The 11,115-nt window shown below is 36.6% G+C and overlaps 1 protein-coding gene across 3 annotated transcripts in view; it reads left to right on the top strand.

Annotated features, from left to right (window-relative positions):
• EVC2 (EvC ciliary complex subunit 2) overlaps positions 1-11,115 on the top strand; it is an 83,117-nt gene that overhangs the window by 8,765 nt on the left and 63,237 nt on the right. For all 3 annotated transcript variants that reach the window (XM_085309581.1, XM_085309582.1, XM_085309579.1), the window contains exons 2-6: positions 1,118-1,266; positions 1,842-1,907; positions 6,190-6,376; positions 7,734-7,843; positions 8,953-9,015. In XM_085309581.1, coding sequence (XP_085165707.1) covers positions 1,118-1,266; positions 1,842-1,907; positions 6,190-6,376; positions 7,734-7,843; positions 8,953-9,015 — 575 coding nt within the window. The remainder of the gene's footprint in view (positions 1-1,117; positions 1,267-1,841; positions 1,908-6,189; positions 6,377-7,733; positions 7,844-8,952; positions 9,016-11,115) is intronic.

Raw genomic sequence — 11,115 nt, 5'->3', positions numbered from 1 at the left:
TCTCCAGAGGTCCCTTCCAACCTTACTGATTCTGTGATTCTAAATGCATAAAAATGTATTATATGCATCTTCTATTTACACCTGACAGTATTTTTGCATATTTTTTTTCCAGCAAAATAGTGCTTTTCAAAAAATGAAGCTTCTCACATTAATGAGATTGTCACTACGTTCAGCTTTCTGTATCACATTAATTTTAATAAGTTTTAAAAATTCAAAACTTTATAGAACAGTGTCATTTGCCAAAAATCTTGCTTTTCAATGAGTTTTTTTTAATGTGAATATATATTGCTAATGATTAAAATATGGGTTTTAAAAATACGTGTTAAATGAGAGCTATTATGCAAAGACTGATAAATGTATCTTCTTTAAAGACAGAAAACCAACTGTAGTTTTGAAATTTTAATGATGTTCTTTTCACTTTATTCAGCACTTTATTCTTTATTTTAATTCAGTATATCGAATTATTGATTTTTATTTTAATATYTTTTTATTAATGTCTTAGGTGCTTTTACTTTAGTATATGGAAGTTAAGTGTAGTGAATTATTATTTCAAAGTTCTTGTAATTTTGTTTCATATCATGGCCTAATCTTTCCTAAAAGAAATATGAGAGGCAAATTATAGGATAGCATTGATATTCCTMATTACTAAATTATGGAGTGTTTGATTTGATGGCACTCCAGTGCAACTGAAACTCTACTGCAAAGTATTTTTATTCTGAATACATATTGAAATGTTTAATGGTTAATTGGCAGACTGCATCTTTGAAGCAGAGCWCCCTTAGCAAACCGGCCACTCATGTTACATAGTGCTTCAGTTATTTATGCTTTTATGAAAATTTTCTTTGTGTTGTAAATTCGTGCAAAATATGCTTTATATTTAAATGGTGAATTTCCTAGGTAGGAAGCACAGTTCTGTGCCAAGTCCTGCTGGGTTTTCAGGGGCAAGTCACCCCACCGTCACGTCCCTGCTTCCTACCTAGCCTCCTGCCTCGGTTGCCTATTGGGACATTAGTGCTATGGAGGGGAGCGYGCTTTTCACCGTCTGTGGAGCACCAGCTATCGCCAGCCCCCTCCTAGACATCGCTGTAACGCGCAGTGTGGCTTTGGCTTTCGGCAGGGTGGTTACCTCCAGCCTGGGATGCTCGTGACCTGCTCCTGGCTTCAGCAGCCTCGGGTGATCAGTGGAGCCATTCGCTGTTTGCCCTGATACCTTCATGGACGAAGAAGATTTTGTTCAAACGAGAGTCTTCTGTTAACTACCAGTCGGTCAGTAGAACATGTTTTGCCACTTTTAATATAGCAGTAGTTCATAGCAGTAATATCAGAAGTGGATGGGATGCTGGGAATTTACTGCTCAATTAGTACACAGTTTTTAATTCTGTCTCAGGTGATTACATTCACTTGAGGTGGGTTCAGCAATAGTAACTTCTAATTGTAAGATTTCCAGATAATTATATTGGCAGATACACCTGTGTAAATATCATAGAATTCTTATAGACACATGGTAATAAAATGCATCTGTGTTGTTTRATGAACTTTTTGTGCATGAACTTTTGTATTAGTGTATTTTGTTTTGATAGCCAAAAAATGAATGCATCCAATAAGAATCATATGGGAATAAATAGTTTATACAAATTTAGACTAATGAAAAATACTAATTGGAATAACAAAGCTCTTAAATTTGTAGGTGGTTAGTACTGTAAATTTCTTTGTCACACATTCACATTTATTGTGTGACAATTTCTTTGTCTTATTTCATTGTCACACAATTTAACTTGTGCTGCGGTTTGTGAGTTATGATAGTTTCATACATTATGTAGGCTTTTCCCCTTCTTCCACAGCCTGAAGATGTGTCCAAAATGCCAGTGTCTTCAGGATTTGGAGTAACCCTTCAGAAATGTGCAGTGGTAAGTTTGCTTAAATTCCACTTGTTAATTTGGTGGGAAGTTGGCACTCAAATTTCTTTTAAAAAGTTGGAACAGAATTGTACCCACATTGAATGCTTTGGAAAATGTTCATTTTGATATTAAGATGTTAAACCCTTCTGTAATAGGAACAGTTTTGCAGTGCTGATTCAGAACTGAGTGAAGTCAGTGAAATCTTTTCACTGTAGAGGATTTTGCATTTTGATCAGGGTAAATACCTTGGTGTGGATTTATATAAATAAAAATGTGCAAAACCTAGTGAATCATAGATATGAGATGTGAGGCTGGGTAGTGATAGAGAAAAACTTCTTCAGAGGATGAGGTGCATCCTGTAAGATATTTTTCTGTCTTAAGCATGGGTTGTCCTACCTGTGTCAATTTTGGACTCTGTTCAAAGGATGGGGCGTTGAGCCCTGCGATGCCCACAGTATCTGCAGAAGAGGCCAGCCATAAAAGAGCCAGTGTGAGATAGTCCTGGAGTATTCGCTGGGGCTTGGCCACAGCACACTACTTTATGAGAACAATTTTGATTTGAACTGTGTAAAATTCTTACGAGGGACAAAGGCTTCCCTATTGCAAGGAACTTTTTAAACTTTGCATTGTAATTTTACTTTAGTTAGAATTGCTTAGAAGATTTAGCTAGATGTTAATTTCTTCTTTCATTTTTTCCTGCTTTTTATACTAGATGGGTCGAGTCTGAATTTTTATGATTATTTTACCTTACCTTTCTCTTGGGGAGGGAGAAAGTACATCCAGCTTTAAGTGAAATCTGGATTCAGCCATTGAAATGCTGCATATGAACAGAGAATTTGGTATCCAGTACAGAAGAGGTGACATTATGACCTACACCAGACCGTTTGCACAGAGAAAGGGATGAGTGTGCATCACATTTCATGGCACTAATTACCTATAATGTTGTTATTGAAATGGCTGCATATTGTAATTAATGAGACCGAATAGTAAGCATTTCAGGCATAAGAAGCAGTAACACACAATATTCTGCTTTACAGTGTGTAGATTCCAAATTTTAATATCATAGCTTCTTAGAGAGTTTGAGACAGTTACATGTTGTTTTTTTCTGCTCCTCATAGGACACCATCAACAGGCTCATTAAAAAATATGAAATCCTGCTGTACAAGATCAAAGTTAATCTGTTGTAGATGCTAGGATTATCAGAAAATAATCTTGCAGTGCTAGCAGTTTAAATTACTAAAACATACGCAATTGTGTGTGAGTTGTCTTCCATCTTCAAATGCAGTTCCCGTTTCATTTTCATTTGCTTACCTTGCCATTTATTTCAATCCCAGTTCTCCTGAACAGATGCTTTCCCGCTAAGAGACTGACTGGCCATATGGTAGTGTTTAGCAGTTTTAAATGAAAAAAAAAAAAAAAAAAAAAAAAAAGTATTTTGCACATTTTCATCCCCTTACCCAGGAGTAGAAGAGTACTCCTGAATACTCCTTACAAGGAGTACCTCAGAGCAGGGAAATGACGTATCTTTTCTTTTTGAAGATGGGCTTTTTCATACACCAAGTCATACAAATGCTCTGTTTGAACCTGGAATATTTAAATTTTGCTTGTGCCTAGAAAGCCCAGTCCTTTCCTTCTTTTTAGAAATGTATTCCTTTAAGAGCTTCATTCCATAGTGTGTTATGAACATTTCTGTGATAGTCCTTCATAATGACAATAATTTTTAGCAGGGCTGAAATAAATCTTTTAATTTTACTGTTTGGCTTTTACTGTGTCCAGCTGTTTCATTTCTCAGTCTCCTAAACATTCTTGTGTTGCAGATCAGCTATGATATGAGCATCTTTTTTTTTTCCCTCTCTCTTCATTTTTCAAATTGTTCAAATTTATTTTCAAAGATTGTCCGTTCCTTTCACTTTCATGGTAATTCCTTTCTCATCTTTTCTTGCTCTTGCTCTTACTGGGGTWCTTTCATTCTACTCTCCAATTTACATGACATGACACCTGTTTTGGGGGTGAAACACATGCAGCGGCAGAGAGAAAATGAAGCAAGCACTTAGCATTATCACGTGCTTCTGTGGGGTTTTGCTCCTGTAGTTGGTTGGCAGCATAATCATCTACTCCAAAAGCATGAAAAAACACCTGCAGGCAAATTGGAGGAGCAACTTAGGATATCCAGTGGCCACCGATCCCAACAGCAGCTGCGTATGGTAGAGGCTCTTTCCAGAAGAGGTCAAACCCCAAAGCTTTCCCAGCCGCTTGATGTCAGTCTACTGCTTTCTCCAGGGCTACCAGCAAGAAAAACACATTCTCTCAGTGTTGTTGCCTTTTTGCTTAAAAATCATTGCCAATCCAAAATAAGGAAGATAGATACTTGCATTTAATGTTATTCAGAAATGCAGACCTTTTTGCCACTTGAGGAAAATTGCACTAGGTAATATCACTAGGTGATACAGCTGTGATATCTCTGAACGGTTATTGTGGCCAGCACTTGCATTAAGAGTTTTATTAAATGAAGATGAGAAAATGAAAAACTGTTTGGAGGAGAGTGGACAGCATGTAGGAGCGTGTGCTGAACTCTGATAACGGGCAGAAAGACGAGAGGAAGGATAGGACTAATGCTCCCATGTTCTGTCACCTGCTGTGGATATACATCTGCTACTTTGCCTATTTTATTGTAGGAATTAATCTAAATTACTCTATATATTCCCTCTCCCTAAATGTAAAATGCATTTGTGTCTGATCAGAAGCACATGAGCATGATATCCTCCTTTTGGTCTTCATCTCTCTGAAGAGCAAGGGAGAGAGATGGGCAAAAAAAAAAGGGAAAAGGATTTCTATTTTCCCCTCTTTCCTCAGATCCATCTTTCAGAGGTGCATATCTGTGTGCACAGGCTCATACACATTTATTATGTAATATAATACCATATTAACAACACGTGTGGTTTTAACCTTGAGTCTTTCAAGGTATATTTTCTTGTTTCAGTGACTGGGCCAGGGTGTCTGCTTCGTGGCTTTGGGTTTTTTTCCTGTTTTTTTTTTCTATTTTGTTTGTGTTTTTTAAGCAATTTTATAACCTCTGTGATTGCAGACAAAAGGTTGAGGTTCATTTTGAGTGCATCAGACAAGTTCAAAACCAGGAGGCAGAGAAAATCTGCCCAAAATGCATTATTTTATTAATATTTGGTGATTTTAAGTCTCATAAATGTTGAGATTCAATTAATGACATATGAATATATGAAATCAGATATTTTTTACAACTATGTTTATGCCTGTTGTTTAGGATTATTATTATACTTGCTGGCAGTTATTTGCAGAATCTGGTACAGTAGCTAATTATCTCTCCCCCACCATAAAATATTTTTAATAAAATAGAGCTTGAGCTTGCTGCAATGAGGAAAATTTAGTGTAGCATAACTGCACTAGTTAGTTATATAATCAGATAAATTCAAGTGTACTTTAATTATTGTCACTTAAATAGGAAGATGCAAACTAAGCACTAGTAATTTCACTAAACCATTATTCCTTTTTGATCCATAAAATATACTAAAACTTAATCTACTTCTCTACTGAATTGTTACAGAATGTAACAATCAAACTGAGATCAATAGTGCATAATAAAATCCTAACTGCACAGGTTGGGCTCTGTGGCTGCCATGAACTTTGTTGGTGCAGTTTCTGAAATCTGTTCTTGAGACAATTCATATTTTTAGAACTCATTTCTCTAGGGACAGCTTTATTATTTGTATCTGCTGGGATCCAGATACAGAGTACACATTTCTTGAAGAGGGTGGGAGGAAGAAAGATGGGGACTGAGCCACACTTTCAGCCATGCATCACTTAAATAAGTGCTAATTTGATGCCATTATTATAGACCTGATATACCATTCTGGCTATTCTATGCGCAAATATCTACAGAAATCTCACATTTAGAATTTTCCAGAATCTTTTTATAATGTTATGATCTAGTTCTGTGTATGAGGTATCACAGCGATGTTTTCGCTTACTTATGGCACTGCATGAGCTGTTATGCTGGATTTCCAACTACTGGCTTTCTGTCACTTTGTCTCCAAGCAACAACTTGTCATACAGAAGATTAAAATCTCCTCCAGAGTTTGGAATCAAACTGARTATGAGGTTGTCTACAGGTCACTCAGAATGACTCCAGAACACAAGCTTATGCATACAATAAACTTCTATTACTAGCCAAGACCAATTTTGCCATTAAATACATACCTTAATGGAGACATTTTGCTCCGTTATTAGTGCTCTATTATATTAGTATTTCTGTTTTCAGGTGGATGTTCAGCATGATCCCCAAACTGCACATGTTAGACTTCTGATTAATAACACCAACACTCTGCTGTCAGCAAACATTACAGATCTCATCTTGCTGGACAATATTACTGGTCTACGTATTCAAAAAAACAGTGGTAATAAGACAACAGATGGTATCCAGATTTACAGGAAAAGATTCTTGCAAGGTAACGCATTTTGCCGAGAAGTAGATGATGACAGCCGAAATGGTCCTGATTACACATGTGGAAGAGCATCTGTTCAAATCAAGATATTTAATTGTTTGGGGTTTTTTCCTAGCGGTGTAAGCTAAACCTTAAACTCTCCAATTATCAGTTAATGCATGTGAAAAACTCTAGGAAAGGTTTTTAGTTGTTGCTGTTTAAAAATTCTATTAACTCACATTTTGGCTCCCTCCTCTGAAGTACCTCTGATCTTCCAGGCACAGAAGTGAGCCCTTGCATTCTGTAATAGTCACCACCATCAGAATGAGCCAAAATCTTTTATAGTATTATTTATTCATTTTATTTAAACTGCTGCAGAAGCGATTTCAAATATCTGAGAAATCTTACTCCTTAGCCAAGCTAAAAACGTAGAATGTAAGCTAACACTTTACTGAGTAAATGTTTTAAAACTAAAGCAGGTTGGTTTGCTGAGATATTGAGGTATGCTGGAATTGGAAAAGCCCATGCAAAATGATTTGTCAGAAATAAGGCAGCTCATCTCAGTATGCATTCTGTCCAGATTAGGGCAAATTACAAATCAGAATGAGTAACAGAGGGAAAAATGCAAACCCTTGCCAGTCTTGGACTGAATCTGTTCCTTAGGTAGCAGATAGATCTTTGTACCTTCATAAAGGAAGTCTTCCTTTTYTTGATTTCTTTATCTCCCTCTTCCTATGCATATCTGTGCAGGAGGAGAAATTAACTGCTAACTTTTTAGGGTCAGAGTATTTCTCCAGGAGGTGCAGAAGTCTTCAGTTATATCTGTTTATGGTTTAAATATCTAGGGGTATTATAATAGGTGTTTTACTCGTGAAAGATTTCCAAATAGGAAAGGGAAATTGATAGTTTTCCCCAGAGATCTTTGAAAAATTATCCAATAAACTACACCTGGGCTGGAGTAAATTTATCCATATCCCTGCTGTCTGGGCTATGCTAGTAGTCTTAGTACCTTTGAAGTCAGTGTTGTGAGCTTATTGCAGCTTGGTTCCTAAGAGGGCACTTTAACTGGTGAGGAAGCACAGCGTAAAGAGAAACCTAAAAAGCTTCTCAAATGTTTTATTCATATTGGACTTGCTTTTCAGATTTTACAAACATCTGTAACTGCAACTGAGCTCAGCTGGGGGCTCAGCCCTTCAGAGAATCACACCCAGTCTTGTGTTGATAAAGATGTGCCACTCCACTAGGTTATTTTAAAGTCAGTGTATTYACTGTTTTATTTAAGAAAACACAGGTATAATTTCTTAGCGAACAATATTGCACTGGTAAACCTATGCTCACCTGCTTGATCTACTCACTGTTTTTTTTCTTTTTCCTCTAACAGTTGGAGAATACTTTGCAATCAACTACACTGCACTTCTTGATGGAAAAGAAATGCGGAATGGCAGGGTCTTAACACTGCCTGCTAAGCTAACTTTCAGGAGTTCATCACTGGTATTTCCTTTGCAATTTTATTTCACTCTTCTCAATTTTTGTAAAAAAAACAAAAACCAAAAAACCCAACAAAACAAACAACCCTTAAAAAGTCTGCATAAGTGATGAGGTCTACATGTAGTGAAATGAGGCTTTTAGATGCTCCTCTCTGATTACCGTGAATTTATAAATACAGGAGTTTTTCTTTATAARTAGTGAAAGTCCTAAGCTTCCTTAAATAGGTGGAGGATAAAAGATACATTGTTTGTGTTAACCTATAGCTTATCTATAGGTTATGTAGCTTATTTTTTCTGTGCATCCTGAAAATGACAATGGTTAATGCATTTATTTTATGTGCGTAGGGTATTGTAAACTGAAAGTTCTTCGTGAACTGATTTGTAAGATGGAGCTGCCTGTTGCGTGTGTGGAATTGAAAGTTTTGCCATATTTTACTGAAAAATATTTTCTTTTAACCAATAGCCAACAGGCAGCAATGGAAATTCTGATTGCTCATAAGAAAAAATACTTTACAATGAAAGTTGTTAAGAWTTTTTTCAGAAAAGCAATGGAATCTCCAATACTGGTGAATTTTCAGACCTCAGTAGCACAAGGCCTTGCGGCAACTGATTTAGCCCTGGAGATAGCCCTGCTTTGAGCAACGGCCAGCATTAAGAGACAGGACCAGTATTTTTTTCCAAACCAAACTTTGCTGATTCTTGAATTACGGTTTGATGCTTTCCCTATGGTTTTTGTAACGGTATGTGGATAAAACCCCCAGTTATAGCTTTAATCCCTTGATCCCTGAAGGAGATGTATGCTAACTTTGGGTCCCGTTCCGTGCACATTCAGTCAACCTAGATTTTATAAGCAAAGGCAAAATATGCTTCTGTGAGCGTTAGAGTAAGCCTTTGCATGGCTGTGTGTTTAGACAGGCCATGTAACCCACAGAGTAGCTGCTTCCATAGCCATTGGTGTTAACCATTGAATATATTGCATTTTTCTATCAGTTTTTTTTTTCAGCTTTACTCTTAATGAAGTGTGTAGCTTTTCTTCTCTGGGCAGTATACCAGTGTTGTAAATTGGATTCTGCTTATTTTGTAATACTTGCAATATTTTTATATCTTTCTTAGAACAAAACACATCTCATATCAATGGCAACATCACTCACTATAACTGAGGAAGAGAAGACCAAGGTAAATTCTATGATGTGGTATTATAGTGACTCCCCTGCTTAAACTTAAGGATGGTCTAAATTAAATCCTCATGTTTAAACTGGCATGCTTTTATGTGCTTAAGTCTCAGCAACTATCAACTACCAGCTATCAATCACAGAAAAATTTCACCTTCTGTGGTTTTATGAGGAAGGAAAATGGGAGTCAAGGTAGTAGGGCTTTTTTTTTTTGTCTTAAAGCACCAATATTTAGTAAGTAAAATCTACAAACTTCCAGTATATTCCTAAGAATTTTTTTTTCATTTGAAGAATTATGCAGCTACAGGGAACTGTGATGAGGAATGTGTTCAATTGCTGCTGGGTATAACCACCATGAGAAAGCTATTTGGCTTTAAAAGGGTGGATTTATTGGAAGAGGGGAGAAGGTTTTTGAATCGTACTGATGCAGATATCCATATGGGGAACCTGAGAAATAAACTATGCCTCCCTTACTGCGGTTTTAATTTTCCCTTTATTTTTTGACCAGTCAGCCTTCCAATGTGACTTCCTGTTCTTGACTTCTGAATTAACACGGTTTCTAAGAGGCCACATAAACCTACAAAATGACATTGATTTTGGCAAGCAGTGCTATTCTTCTGCTTACATCTTTATTAGAGAACTCCCCACTGAAATTATCAATTTCATTGCTAGAGTAATCTCTTCAGCAAGCTTGTATTTTCTGCCTAACCCCGCATTACCCACATGAGCTGCTTTCTTGCAGTAGGTGTTTTTTAAGTAGCTGTGGCTTGGTTAACAAGAGCACTGTGATTATTTGTGCTCAGGCAGAAGAAAATAGTTTATTTCCCCTCAAAGCAATGTTGCTATGGCTGTGTCATTTAGAGTCTAAAGGTCATGTTGATGAGGCTGTTGAAGAACAAGTGGAAATGGAGGGGAAATACTGAAGACGTGTGCAACACAGAAAGGACTGCAATGTTTGAGTATGTAGGAGTTGGCCTTTTGCTCTGAAGGTGAAGCAATGGTGTCTTTGAAAAGGTAGAATATTATGAAGTGAAGGGCTACTAAATGGGGCTGATATACTCCATGTATTTAACCTTGTAGGATTTGTGAAGTGAAGGTTACCAACAACTGCTTCTGTGTTTCAAAGCTATATAAAAAATTAATATCATTTACCTAGTATGTTTTCAGAATTCTTGAATGTATGTCATAAATTACGTTTTCCTAACCATTGATCTTGCGCAGACTATTTTTTTTTTACATTAATATAGTCAGGTTTCATGCATTTATAGAGTTTTAATATGTCTATCTTTATGAGAAACATCCAAATTTTTCAGCTGAACTATCTGCTCTGAGATGTATACAGAAAAGGGGGATTTATCTTGCCTGAATGAGTCCTGAGAATCAAAGTGYTCATTCTTTTCACAGGCTTGTTCCAAGAATTTCCCTTTGCCTTCCAAGTCCATTAATCTGTTTGGACTTTTTGCAGTGTTCTGTATCGCCAGGGATCTCTTCTGCCCTCTTAAATTCTGTTAGTGTAGAAGATGTAAATCCAAACTTGGCTTTCTTATGATTGAAGATCAAGTGCCCATTCTGAAAAAATGAAGAATAAGCAAAYGCCACAGTTAAACGTGATATGAAGTAAACTCATGCATGAACTGAAGGACTCATTGCGCCTGGATAAAGATCTAGTCAGATTTGAAAGCGTGKCATTTATAGGGCAAAGAATTATGCTTGGAATTACAATACATGTATTTTTTGCAARCTCTTACTCGTAAAGGTATAAGCCATCCAGTAGCTGACTGGGCTGGGAAAATAGCTTCATGAATGGTTTACTGTAGGGTTCAATGAGAATGATCTGCAGCAATTGGTGATGATTAAGGCAAGATTGTAGGCCACACTGGTCTTAGCTCACTGTGAAAATTCCTGCTGTACATTACTGTAACTTTAAGCCTTTTACTAGTTTTCTTTCCCCACTTCAGCTTGATAGATAGACCTCAACAAGATCTTTGGGACTATTCCATAATTAGGTAAATTTGTTCAGCTGCATTTGAACTTAATAAATGAACAAGTTTTGTACTTAATACATATGGAAAAAATGTGTGAAGAATACCCTTACTGTTTGAAA

This window comes from Rhea americana, unplaced genomic scaffold (assembly GCF_003343005.1).
Source record: "Rhea americana isolate MKP2758 unplaced genomic scaffold, rheAme1 scaffold_30, whole genome shotgun sequence".
NCBI classification, from domain to species: domain Eukaryota; kingdom Metazoa; phylum Chordata; class Aves; order Rheiformes; family Rheidae; genus Rhea; species Rhea americana.
The sequence above is the reverse complement of the archived record's forward strand: the minus strand, read 5'-3'. Positions and strand labels throughout refer to the sequence as shown.